The 14,459-nt window shown below is 37.4% G+C and overlaps 1 protein-coding gene across 1 annotated transcript; it reads left to right on the top strand.

Moving 5' to 3' along the window:
* Nucleotides 1–4,047: 4,047 nt before the first annotated feature.
* eif4ebp3l (eukaryotic translation initiation factor 4E binding protein 3, like) lies at nt 4,048–14,079 on the top strand. Its single transcript, XM_051657674.1, has 3 exons — nt 4,048–4,461; nt 8,536–8,709; nt 12,690–14,079. The coding sequence occupies exons 1-3, from the start codon at nt 4,329–4,331 to the stop codon at nt 12,719–12,721; spliced, it is 339 nt and encodes a 112-aa protein (XP_051513634.1). The 5' UTR covers nt 4,048–4,328; the 3' UTR covers nt 12,722–14,079.
* Nucleotides 14,080–14,459: the final 380 nt, after the last annotated feature.

A 14,459-nucleotide genomic window follows, 5' to 3' on the forward strand; every position in this document is an offset into this window, starting at 1 on the left:
TAGTAACCCCCCTCACAATCCACTCTGACCAGCAGAAAGGGGACTTACTAATACATCATTTTGGGTTTAACCCTATGCTCGAGGCAACATTTAAATAAATGTCCGAATTAAACACTCTGGACACTTTTGTCCATACCGCATGCAAATGCGAGATAATTAGGCAAGGCCTTAATTACCTCGCCAAGCTCCTCCAAGGTTATCTCAGAATCAAGAGAATTTTTTTGCTCAGTCGTCAGTTTAGGAAGTTCTAATTGTTCCACAAAGTTTCTAATATCTTCATCAGTAGACGAAGACGTGGAACTATAGAGATCAAGATAGAATTCTTTAAAAGCATTATTAATATCAATGGCCGAGGTAAATATTTCACCACCAGCAGATTTCACTGAGGGAATGGTAGAAAAAGACTCTCTCTGCTTTATATATCTAGCCAAAAGCTTATCTACCTTGTCCCCTGACTCAAATTATGACTGTCTTGCCCTGAATAGCCAAAACTCCACCTTCCGCAACAAAATAGTATTATATCTGTATTTCAATCGGGTCAATTCTCTGAGGTCATCAGACGACATTCGGCGCTTCATCTCTGCCTCGGCATCTTTAATATTCCCTTAAAGTTCCACGAGTTCTTGTACTTTGGATTTTTTGATGAATAAGGCATACTGTATGATGCGACCCCTAAGAACTTCCTTAAGTGCCTCCCATGCCATGCCCACAGAGGATACTGAAGACCAGTTGGTTTCCATATAAACACTGATTTCAGCCTTTAACATTTGTTGGAATTCAGGATTTTGCAAAAGGGATACATTAAAGCGCCAACTATATGATTGATTTTTCTCTGTATGTGGCAACACCTCTAAACTCACCAGGGCATGATCTGAGACTTAGTTGTTTCCAACTGAGCAATCAACAACAGATGAAATGAGGGACTTAGATTTTTAGATTAAATCTTATGGACTGATGAAAAAAATGTATAGTCCCTACCAGATGGGTCCGAAAGTCTACAAATATCTGTAAGACCAAGATTTTTACGCATCCTGTGAAGCGTCAATGTTGCTCCAGGGGGTTTACACACTATTGCTTGACTATGATCAAGGACTAAGTCCATCAAAAGATTAAAGTCAACGGTTTGCAACATCCCTTCAAGATTTATAAAGAAGCCCTGATCATCAGTGTTAGGTGCGTAAATATTAGCCAAAGTCAACCTTTGCCCCTGAATTTCTGCTAAAACAATAATGACTCTTCCTAATTTATCATTAACTTGAATTGTAGATGTTTATTTATCAATGTAATGACTCCCCTGCTCTTACTTGAGCCAGCACTAAAGAAAACACATCCCCCCCATATCTTCCCAAATGTTTCAGCTTCCTGCGGGAAACGATGCGTTTCTTGAAGAAACACAATATCATATTTCTTACGTTTAAGAAATAACCTTCTTTCTTTTTATGGGGTGCCCCAACCCATTCAAATTCCACGTGGAGAGAGACAATCCATTCATATTAACATATGACATTTTGAGATATTAGAAAAAATAGATTGTGTGTCAAAAATAAAATTATAAAGGCCACCTTAGTGTAACAATCAAACCCCGAACTTCCCCCCAAACCAAACAAACATAAAAAAAGGAAAACGTGCACATTAACCCCGTGCATAACAGCGCCAACCAGCGTTCATCCCTCTAAACTCAAACAGTCCATGTACGCCTAGAAGAGCCCCTGCAACAACTTTGCCATCAGATTGCTCAAGTCCGGTGCTTCTATACAAATTTTGTGAGACAGAATTACACAACAGAAAATAATCTATAAAACAAACTCCAGCCAATAGGCGGGATAAACACAAAGACGTGTAGATTCATCCACATAACTGTTCCAAAGGTGTGTTCCCCCACAAAACAAACTTCAGCCGCTAGGTGGGACCAGCACAAAAAGAGACAAAAAAAGGTGCCCAGTTTCCTCAGACAGTCAAGTGAATGTTCAGTGAGTCAGGCCCACTCAGCTGCTTAGACAGTATCACAAAATAATTTACTCATTCCATTGACTTTATGAAGGATATCGCTTGCTGTGGGCATGTAAATATTTTGTGGCCATCCTTAGTATCTATTCTCAATTTGGCCGGGAACATCAGTGCCAAAGCGACCTTCCATTGATTTAAGAGTTTCTTGCATTCCTTGAATCGATCACGTTTCTCTCTTGTAGAATTCGCTAAGTCTGGGAACAAGAAAATGTTGTGTTCCAAGAAAGCCTTCCTTTACTCCTCGCCTCACGTAACACGAGATCTTTATCGGATGATTTCAGAAATTTGGCCAGAATTGATCGGGGCCTGTCTCCCTCAGCGGATCTCTAAGCCGGGACCCTGTGAGCTCGCACGATTTCCAGCTTATGGCCTGTTATGTCGAGCAGACTCGGGAAGAACCCGTCTAGGAATTTCACCATATCTCGGCCTTCTTCATCTTCAGGAATTCCAACAATTCGGACATTGTTTTGCTGGTTACGATTCTCAAGGTCTTCCAACTTTTTCCAAACACACTCCATGTCCATCTTGGTCACTAGCGGATTAGCAGCTAATTCCCTCTCCGATGACTCCAGATATTCGATCCGCTTCTCAACATCCAACACTCTTATAACCATCTTAGTGAATTTCATCTCCATGGCAGTGATCGATCGCCATATTACAGCAAGATCCTCCAAGTCAGCAATGACCTTCGCCAGCATTGCCGACATGTTCAACAGTTGACGTTGAATCTCTTTCACCGCACTGTCCAAATTGAGTCCCTGGTCTGCGGCCTTGTCAGTGTCTTTTGATGTCTCCAGAGCCTGAGAATTTTGAATTCTTCAACATATTGTCTTCCTAGAACAGTTAAGAGTCAGAGTGTATCATATCTCACCGGTTTATGACCTAAAAAGTATTAAAACTAGCAAAGTGCGCAGAGCTTGCCGTTCACACATCTGACCCTTACATGGCGCCACATGACCACCCCTATCCTCTTCTTCAATTTTAGATTCTCCTGCCCTTTTTGAAGAAATTGGTGAATTCGTCCCTCTAATAGCTAAACAATTTAAAAAGACATGATGCAAAATTAGACCATAAAGCCATAGATTCCACCTCCATTGGTATCTAGCCTCATTCATTTTCTCTTCAAGTTCTGAGAATCTTTTGTGGTACTCCTCATTCACTGTTTTAATATTGGCAATATCATTCTTTACTCTGTGCATCTCTTTAAAGAGAAATCCCGTAGCTTCATTTAATGAGTTTATGCACTCACGGTTTTGCTTGATCTCACTGTTGAGGGTTTCATTTTCTCCACCAAGATCTGTACAATGTTGTTTTGTACTTCTGTGAGCGTGGGTTCTGACTTGCTTCTTTAAAGGTCTAGAGTGCAAGGCTCCGAGTCAGGATCTGGGAGCCAGGCTGCTTCATGCATATGAATGTACCATCATAATTTCTGTCCCACATTGTGCAGCATTGCCATTGGATCGATCTTTCCCAGATACAGCTTTTACTTTTTCCCTAGTTTTTCCTGTTGTTATAGTTTGAAGCAAATTTTCGCATTTGCTAAAACTAGCTAAGGAATCAGTCACGGTTCTTTATCAAGTTTGCAAACTTTTTCCTGCAAGTTTAAATGTAGGCCTACTTAATCACAGTCCAATAAGTCGCTGTCCTTTTCTGCATATCGCGGCCCCCTTCGGCCCTCTTCAGCCAGTCGCGGCCCATTCGGCATAACGCGGTGGCCCGTTTCGGATCGCCGCCCGTTCGCCCCGTTTCGGAAAAGTCCCGGTTTTCCCTATGGGCAATCTGACTCTGAACAAGCGTGTTCATCTCACATGAGTAGTTATGATTTTATTCATATGTTTCAAAATTACAATTATTTCTTAAGGAGTAAAACGTTTTAATGAAGAAACAATTACTGAGTGCACCTTTAAAAAGTAGTCTTTAATATTTGCGTGAGATTTGTAAAAATTAAATCCATTCACTACAAGATCTGGCAACCCTGCATGTTACACTGGCCTGTTTAGTTGTTGTTGAAGTCTCGTTCATCACATGATGCGAGTTACGTAGTCTGATCTGTTGTTAAATACCCTCTCACCCGAGTCTCTTTCCTCCACTGCCCTGGGTATAGATAGCCTTTCATCGTCAGGTCTCACCACACCAGTGCGGCTCGTAACACTCCAAAAATATCTTCGCATTCTTTTGCGTATAGTTAAACCACGGTTGAAGTGGATTAGAGTCTATACAGCCAATCGTTTAAACTGGTATTGGACCGAGGCAGCCCTGCAGAGTAATTGCAGATATCAGTGTATTTAGTGGCAAAGACTTTTGTGCACATTTGACCCACGATGTCTGCCAACACGCAGCAGAGCAAGAGCTGCCCCATTCCCACGCGTGTCCTGCACCTCAAAGACTGGTCTCAACTCCCAGACTGCTACAGTCAGACACCTGGAGGAACACTCTTCTCCACCACACCAGGAGGTACGATTGTGTTTGAAAGGGAATAAACTTCTATATTTATTTTATCTGACTTTTTTCGTATTTATTTTATGTTTATTAGCAGGTAAATTATTATTTTTATTTTAAGTTAGGTATGTAAAATTGCATTGAGACAGGAGGACGGTTTTAATTTTAAGTAAAATATAAGACATTGAGTGTAGATTTAATATTGACGTACAGCAGGGTTGCAGAAATGATCTCGAAATATAGAGGTTAGTCGAATGTTAGGGCAACATTTTCCAAACATACAGGGAACGTTTTCTTTCCGTAAAAACATTCCTGGTTTACCAGAAGAGAACATTCGAATTTTCGTTCTGTGAACCAACGTTGATAAACCTGCATTAGGTCAAAAAGGTGGGCTAGTATTTTTATTAAATATAAAACCTGTATTTATATTGAATTTTTATTCAATTGTAATAATCTGAGAGGCGGCTACACGGGCACATTGTATCGCTGGTACTCCGTGACGCACGTGCGCAGGGAAAAGTTGGCAAACATGGCGTGTTTTCGGTAATGTCTGTCTACTGTATATAAATTCAGTAGTCAACGACTAATATTGTCGAGTATAGCACTTGTAAACGTGAAAGCATTGAGTTTAACGAGGAAAATACGTGGCAGTCTTGTAAGCGCACCACTATGCACCGCAGCACGCGCAACGCGCGCGACATTCTTCTGCTGAACAACGGTTTGTTAATCATTTATGGCAGACTGTCTTGCAGCAAGATAGTTAAACTGCCGTGCCTCATGTTATGTAACAATGTCTGGTTATCTGATTTACAACTTGTATGTCCCCAAACGAGTACAGAATGAAACTGGGAATCCAAATGTTGTGATAAACAAACGCATGGCCCCATTATTTTAAGTGCTGGACCCTTCACTCCACATGTTTCTCAGTCTGCTTTGTCCCTGCTTATCTTACGCATGTGGCTGTAACAGTCTCGGCATGCATAGGAGGAGGCAATGCTTAGAAATAGCCCTCCTCCTCATCCTCCACAGCTGTTGTGGGTTTCGGGAATAACAGAACTCTCTGTGCTAGACATGAGTTGGGTTCCTTGAGGCCACTGGAACATGGGTGGTTCCCTCAGTGTAGAAATAAAATAGCAGATCACAGAAAAATACTGGAGAGGCATGTGCACTCATTTTATATATGTGAATCTCGGTCAAGAACATGTTTTGAAAACCGTTCCAAAAATGTTCAGGTCACAGTGAACCCCAAAATGTAAGAAAAAATAAATAAATAAGAAATTATATTATGCTTAAAAAAAAAGAAGCCTATTATTAGGAATCTTACAGACTATTTTGCATTGTGACATTATTTTCATGACAATTAAGCACATTTCCACCCCCAAATTCTTTTTGTTGTAATGCAAACATTAATAATAATAAATAAAAAAATAGTCTTATTTGTATGCGATAGGGTTGGGCAATACCACTTATTTTCTTTTTGATCTGATATTCTTTTGATCAATAATTTCAAGTCCAATATCGTCGATACCAATACCGATACTTCTAATAAATAAATAAATATATATATATATATATATATATTTATTTTTGCGATTTCTTTGGATAAAATTGGTAATTTAAAATATTATTTTTAGTCATAATTCAAGTCTTTTTTTTTTTTTTTTTACATTTGTGAGCCTAGAGTTTTATTTACCTTTACAAAAATTAACCATGGTTTCACTACAGTAGCTATAGTTTAACCATGGGATTTAGTTAAACCATAGTTACCACACAATTAACCATGGTTATTACTACAATATTACTGCAGTAAAACCATGGTTAACTATTTTATAATTACTTATTAACAACAATTACACACAAACTCATTATATGAAATGTCACCTGTACATATGTTGTTATTTAATGTGAATTTACTCCAGAACTGTTTCTCTGATTTTCTATCATTACCTCTACAAGTCACTGATCCGTCTTGTTTGAATGAGCCTTTTGACGGCACAAGCGCTTGTCTGCTTGTGTCTTTCAGCATGCATGTTACGATGAGCGGAAGAAGAAATAGTTCCCATCCTGCACAAGTATTTGCTAATATAGCCTAATCCTTTGTATTTCACTTTGAAGCTTATGATTATTGTTCATATTCATGGTAAACAAATAATAATATTTATCAAAATTTTTGTGTGAGGTTCGATATTTTTGATGCAACATCAGTATCGGAAGTATTGATACGTTAGGATCGATCTGCCCATTCCTAGTATGCGATAAGATAATGATATTTTATTTGAATTGTAAAGTATTAATAAATCATAGTATCCCGGGTTGGGTGTTATCTGATTACAAAGTAATTAGTTACTGTAATCTAATTACTTTTTGAGCCAAAAAGTTGTTACACATTACATTTTAAATTCTTGCAATAGGATTACAGTTACTTACTTTCAGTTAAGGTAATTAATTTTAAGTACATTACTTGAGTTACACATATTTCTAAAATAATATTATTTGTGTAAACTTATTTAAAATATGAATACATGTTGTTCATATGTACTTCTGTTTGCGTTCCTATTGCAGCTGAAGGGTGTGTGGCAATGAACAAGGAGGAAACATAGAAATTATTTTGAAGTTGTTGAGCGGAAAAACAAAAGCTTTTCTCTGAAAAGTGTTAGAAAGTAATCAAATCAGTGTTAGAAAATGTGTAAAAAAATTAAATAAAGTAATTATACATTTAAATGATAATTTTAGAGAGATAATTAGTCATTTGTAGTTGACTACTATTTTTTAGTAACTTATCCAACATATTGTATTTTCTTTATGTTTATTTAAATAATATATATATATATATATATATATATATATATATATATATATATATATATATATATATATATATATATATATATATATATTTTATTACAGCATTGTTTTACCATTCAACATTGAGAATAGAAAACAAAAAACAAGCATAAAACATCCAGACGCATTACAGTAATGAGAATTTGGGAGGAAAACTTGCTTAATTATCATGAAAAATAATGTAACATTAAGCATAATTTTCTTCATGCAAATACATTTTCTCTCTCTCTCTCTCTCTCTCTCTCTCTCTCCCTCTCTCTCTCTATTTATTTATTTTGGGAGTGAAATGTGACCTGGACATGATTTCATGAGATTCAGAGTGAAAACTGATGCTGCAACCTAAACAAATTGCCCACACTGACTAGATTAAAATGCCCTGCATTTTGAAAATCTCCACTTTCTTCCATTGCAAGACATGGAATAGAGGAAAACAAAGCATGCCTTCCTGCATTCCACTAACCATAGCAGCTCACACTTGTGACCACTGTTCGTCCAACCCCTATCACAGTTCGGTCCACACCCTACCCCTCCCCCTTCATTCCCACCCCCCTTTTGTCCAGAACATATTGCATTAAATATGAAAGGTTGCATAACATGTTTTTTAGTCACTGGTAGGGCTGTTGGGTACAGTATGGCTTCTGTAGATACATGGAAAGCACTACTTTTCACATAGGTTAAACTTTAGACCTTTTTTTTTTATTTTTTTACTTTAAACTTAAATAGCTAACCACAAGTTTATTTACAACTTTTTTTAACATGAGAGTAGAACTCATTTGCTACATTGTGGTGCCCTCAAAATGGCTTTGCATGTACTCACATGCAGAAGTACTCAAATTTCCTAGAACTAAAATAGGTGTGCTGAGTCCTGCAAGTCACTTTAGCCCATTTTTCATTGTTGGGAGCATGAGTACTTCTTTCTCATGCAACATGTCAAGCTTTTCTCAAAGATGTTTGAGGCTTCATTTACACTGATAGGATAGGCTTGTTAAATGGCATATAAAGTTCCTTATCTTGTTTGAACGAGATTAGAGTTGTTGCTCGTTTTGGATCGCAAAGCATAATTTTATTGTCTGTTTTTGTGTGCTAAAACTTTTGGCTGCAAGAGTGTACGGCTTAGTGCAGATTTCTTTCATTAAACGTTCTACCATCTATTTTTCACCTTTGGTAGCCTGCAGCCTATACTGTAAATATGTTTTTGTAAACATGTGATTGGCTGCTGTGATACATGTCCTGTCCCTCCTCCAGGAACCCGGATCATTTATGACAGAAAGTTCCTCCTCGACTGTAGAAACTCTCCTATCGCCCGGACCCCACCCTGCTGTCTGCCCCAGATTCCAGGGGTGACCATTCCTTCACACCATCCCATGTCCAAACTGCAGGAACTCAAAGAGGAGTTGGAAGAGGAGAAGGATCTGGCAGGTAAAATGTTTGCTCAAAAAAAGAAGATGACGAAAGGAAAACTTGTTTTGTGATAACATTTCCAGGACAAATGACCTGAAGTTTCTCTTTAACCCAAATGGCCATTTCAGTTCTATAATTATGTGGAAAACTGTTTCAACAGCCTTTGTTTTAATCTTAGAATAAACTTTAAAAAACTGTTAGGAATGCTTCTTAAAGGTGAAGTGTATACTTTCTGAGCGCCAAACAGAAAAGCAAAAATAACTAGATTGAAAAGTTTGTAGAAAAACATTTGGTTGGCTTGAAAAAGTCTAGTCTGAAAGTTTATAGATATATATATAGATAGATAGGTAGGTATTCTCTATGATGTTCTGGTGCAGAGATATATGATTTGTTACATGGTTGGTAGGCAGTTACCAAGGTGATACTCAAAAGGCTCCTTGCTACCCTGAGACAAATGAATGATAGCGGAAGTCTCTGCGATGTTCTGGCGGAGCGATATGTTTTGTTACTTAGTTGCTAGGATAACCCCATCTGGTTGCTAGGCAGTTACCAAGGTGATACTCAAAAGGTTCCTTGCTACAATGAGTCAAATGAACATAACCGGAAGTCTCTACGATGTTCTAGTGCAGAGATATGTGATTTGTTAGTTGGTTGCTAGGGTAACCCCGTCTGGTTGCTAGGCAGTTTCCAGGGTGATACTAAAAAGGCTGCTTGCTGGACTGTGTAATGGGTCACACCTGAAGACTCTATGACATTCTGATCAGGAGATATCCATCTAAGCCATTTTGAATGGCAGTCTATGGGTTTTGGTTGCTAGGGTGCACTAAATGTTTGCTAGGTTGTATGCAGTTACTAGGGTGTTAAAGTGATGGATTGAAAGAAAGAATAAAAAGAGTGGAGTGATGGAGTGATAGATAGATAAAAAGTATGAGTGGTGGAGTGATAGGATGTAGATTGAATCCTCTGAAGGAGTTATTGCAGGGAAAAGTTTTCACACCTTGAATGGGAGTCAATTTTAAATCAGTCATGTTTGGAAAATTTGGTAATAAAGATAATAATAATAATAATAATAATAATAAGCTTAAATAGTAGATCAGTAGGTTGGCTCTTTCAAGCCAACCTAATGATAATAGTAAGTTTAAATAGTATATCAGTAGGTTGGCTTACCTAAGCCAACCTAATGAATTTTCTGGAAAACTACCCCCACAAAAAAAGTGCCACAGAGCCGCTGTCTTTAAATTTTTCAGGGCAGTTAAACTAGGAATGGTTTACTTCTAAAGTATTTAAGTATTTGTTGTCTCTGTATAATAATATGGGATAGTAAAGTTTAGGGACAGGAATTTAACAATTCCTGTTCCGATTCGTCTTAAAGGGATGGTTCACCCAAAAATAAATCTCCACTTTCACATTCTTCTTTTGTTTTTGGCAATTCACATTCTTAGTCCATATCACCACCTACTGGGCAGGGAGGAGAATTGATAGTAAAAAAGGACTTAAATATTGATCTGTTTCTCACCTATCATATTACTTCTGAAGACATGGATTAAACCACTGAAGTCGCATGGGTTACTTTTATGCTGCCTTTATGTGCTTTTTGGAGCTTCAAAGTTCTGACCACCATTCACTTGTATTGTATGGACCTACAGATCTGAAATATTCTTCAAAAAATCTTAATTTGTGTTCAGCAGAATAAAGAAAGTCATACATATCTGGGGTGGCCTGAGGGTGAGTAAATGACAAGAGAATTTTCATTTTTGGGTGAACTATGCCTTTAAAGATTCCGGTTCAGTAACGATCATTTTAGTACTTTTGAGAAAGAAATATTTGGATTTACTGCCTACAGCAGTCTGTTATCATTGAGGAGATCATTTTACAATAGATTCTAGTAAATGGTGTGTTTGCACACTTTTTAATTAAGAAATTTTATATTCATTTTTATAACATAATTTCAACAAAATATATCAGCAACCATCTAGTAATTACTCTGAATTAAGTTCATCAAATAGAACCGGCTGATATAAGTCAGTAGGGAGTTTTGTACAGTTGTGCTCAAAAGTTTGCATACCCTTGGAGAATTGGTTATATATGTACCATTTTTAAAGAAAACATGAGTGAGCAGGCAAAACACATTTCTTTTATTTCTTATGGGATTCATATTCAACTGTAGGTTATAACAGAATCGCACAATCATAAAACAAAACATGGCAACAAAGAAAATGAAATGACCTCTGTTCAAAAGTCTGCATACCCTTAGTTCTTAATACTGTGTATTGCCCCTTTTAGCATAATTGACAGCATGCAGTCTTTTGTAATAGTTGTCTATGAGGCCCCAAATTCTTGCAGGTGGTATAGCTGCCCATTCGTCTTGGCAAAATGCCTCCAGGTCATGCAAAGTCTTTGGTCGTCTTGCATGAACTGCATGTTTGAGATCTCCCCAGATTGGCTCAATGATATTAAGGTCAGGAGACTGTGATGGCCACTCCAGAACCTTCACCTTTTTCTGCTGTAACCACTGGAGGGTCAACTTGGCCTTGTGCTTAGGGTCATTGTCGTGCTGGAAAGTCCAAGAGCGTCCCATGTGCAGCTTTCATACAGAAGAATGCAAATTGTCTGCCAGTATTTTCTGATAACATGCTGCATTCATCTTGCCATCAATTTTCACAAGATTCCCCGTGCCTTTAGAGCTCACACACCCCCAAAACATCAGTGAGCCACCACCATGCTTCACAGTGGGGATGGTATTCTTTTCACTATAGGCCTTGTTGACCCCTCTCCAAAAATAGTGCTTATGGTTGTGACCATAAAGCTCTATTTTGGTCTCGTCACTCCAAATTACAGTGTGCCAGAAGCTGTGAGGCATGTCAAGGTGTTGTCGGGCATATTGTAACCGGGCTTTTTTGTGACATTGGTGCAGTAAAGGCTTCTTTCTGGCAACTCGACCATGCAGCTCATTTTTGTTCAAGTATCGTCGTATTGTGCTCCTTGAACAACCACACCATCTTTTTCCAGAGCAGCCTGTATTTCTCCTGAGGTTACCTGTGGGTTTTTCTTTGTATCCCGAACAATTCCTCTGGCAGTTGTGGCAGAAATCTTTCTTGGTCTACCTGACCTTGGCTTGGTATCAAGAGATCCCCGAATTTTCCACTTCTTAAGTGATTGAACAGTACTGACTGGCTTTTCAAGGCTTTGGATATCTTTTTATATCGTTTTCCATCTTTATAAAGTTCCATTACCTTGTTACGCAGGTCTTTTGACAGTTCTTTTCTGCTCCCCATGGCTCAGTATCTAGCCTGCTCAGTGCATCCACGTGAGCGCTAATAAACTCATTGACTATTTATACACAGACACTAATTGCAATTTAAAAAGCCACAGGTGTGGGAAATTAACCTTTAATTGCCATTTAAACCTGTGTGTGTCACCTTGTGTGTCTGTAACAAGGCCAAACATTCAAGGGTATGTAAACTTTTGATCAGGGCCATTTGGGTGATTTCTGTTATCATTATGATTTAAAAAGGAGCCAAACAACTATGAGATAATAAATGGCTTCATATGATCACTATCCTTAAATAAAAGATTATATACGTTGCATGATCAGTCATATTTTCGAAATCAATGCCAAAATTTCACAATTTCTGTCAGGGTATGCAAACTTTTGAGCACAACTGTATGTTTTGCATTGTAGATTCAAAAGAAGCAACTCATAAAAGTGATTAGTCCAAGAGTGGTTGCAGGAAACACTGTCAGAGTATTTACCACATTGCATCTGCATTGGTGGAAGAATGCTTGTTTGAGTAGCGTCAATGGAACTGAAAGTCATGAAAATCATTAAGAAAAAAGAAGAAGCTTTCAGTTCCCAACCCCAGTTTTAACATAATAATAAATACAATTAAAAAAATGCACACTTCACCTTTAAAGCACAAAAAGTTTATAAAGTTCTCTTTCTCTGTTCAAATATTTTCTATAAACACACTAACCAATCTCTATTCTTCTTTTTTTAGCTGATGATAATCAGTTTGAAATGGACATTTGAATCTTTCATTTACCTCCTGTGGAGAATTGTCTGTGTTATCTGCTGGGATGTTGCTGCTTAGCCCACAATCAGCGGACATCACATATTCATCAGATTCTCAAGGCTTTTTAAGGAGCCAAACACCCAAAGGGTGTCTTATTTTTTTGTTAAAGTATTTGTTAAAAGTTTACAAAAAAAACAAAAAAAAGTTTGTCAGTTTTTTATTGTACATGCAGAAATTTCTACTTTTTTTTTTTTTTTTTTTTGAAGCAAATGTAGCATTACATATGAGTCGGAGCAAATCCATGGCAAAATCTCTTATTTCTGGACATTATATATAGATAAATATACAGTATTTATCAACAAATGTGTTTGTTTAATGTCTGTTGCATACTTTGGTGTTTGACCTGAAATAGCACATCAGAACATACAGCTCTGGGAAAAATTAAGAGAACACTGCAAAATGATCAGTTTCTCTGGATTTATTATTTATAGGTATGTGTTTGAGTAAAATGAACATTTTTGTTTTATTCTATAAAGTACTGACAACATTTCTCCCAAATAGAAATATTGTCATTTAGAGAATTTATTTGCAGAAAATGACCTTGAAAAATGCAAAGAAAACAAGTTCATATTCATTTTTAAACAACACAATACTAATGTTTTAACTTAGGAAGAGTTCAGAAATCAATATTTGGTGGAATAACCCTGATTTTCAATCATAGCTTTCATGCATCTTGGCATGCTCTCTACCAGTCTTTCATATTGCTGTTGGGTGACTTTATGCCACTCCTGGTGCAAAAATTCAAGCAGCTCAGCTTTGTTTGATGGCTTGTGGCCATCCATCTTCCTCTTGATCATATTCCAGAGTTTTCAATGGGGTTCAGGTCTGGAGATTGGGCAAGCCATGACAGGGTCTTGATGCGGTGTTCCTCCATCCACACCTTGATTGACCTGGCATGGAGGATCTGGGGGTGCCTCAGCAAGGCTGGAATCGGGCAGATGTGAAAGACTGGTGGAGAACTCTTCCTAAGTTAAATCATTAGTATTGTGTTGTTTAAAAATGAATATGAACTTGTTTTCTTTGCATTATTCGAGGTCTGAAAACACGTCATCTTTTTTGTCATTTTCTGCAAATAAATGCTCTAAATGACAATATTTTTATTTGGAATTTGGGAGAAATGTTGTCAGTACTTTATAGAATAAAACAAAAATGTTCATTCAGAGAAACTGATAATTTTGCAGTGGTCTCTTAATTTTTTCCAGAGCTGTATATGTACACCTACATGTGCCCTCAGGGTTTTTCCTGGTGTTTAATTTGCCTGGATTTCCTCAGGTTTTATTATATTGAATGAAATAAATTAAAAAAAAAAGACATACTTGATTTGATTTATTTACAGTTTGGCAAAATGCATTGAAATTACGTACTCATCTTGGTTTTAAAGCGTCAAGAAATCTTGCATAACCTACAAAAACATGTGAACTATACCGCCCTCAACTGGATAAAGGTCTTCTACACTTTTGCACTAGATATTCATTTCCTCATAATACCAGTGCTTGCAAGGCAGCAAAATAATGACAAGTTTTTACTTTGATTCTTCATAAATGAAAATTTACATCAGAGCGGCTGTCAATGAAGCAGAACATGTATCTTTTTTTTTCAGTCCACCGAAGACCACAGCGGCAAGAAAAAAAAAAAAGGCCCGTTTAGTTCTAAGGGTCAGAAAGAGGATGGAAAATGACCCCTTTAATACAATCA

Source organism: Myxocyprinus asiaticus, chromosome 27 (genome assembly GCF_019703515.2).
Source record: "Myxocyprinus asiaticus isolate MX2 ecotype Aquarium Trade chromosome 27, UBuf_Myxa_2, whole genome shotgun sequence".
Lineage (NCBI taxonomy): Eukaryota > Metazoa > Chordata > Actinopteri > Cypriniformes > Catostomidae > Myxocyprinus > Myxocyprinus asiaticus.

Coding starts and splice junctions, on each gene's coding strand:
- eif4ebp3l (XM_051657674.1), top strand. CDS start 4,329: ATGTCTGCCAACACGCAGCAGAGCAAGAGCTGCCCCATTCCCACGCGT. Junction 4,462..8,535: donor CTTCTCCACCACACCAGGAG/GTACGATTGTGT, acceptor TCCCTCCTCCAG/GAACCCGGATCATTTATGAC. Junction 8,710..12,689: donor AGAGGAGAAGGATCTGGCAG/GTAAAATGTTTG, acceptor TTCTTTTTTTAG/CTGATGATAATCAGTTTGAA.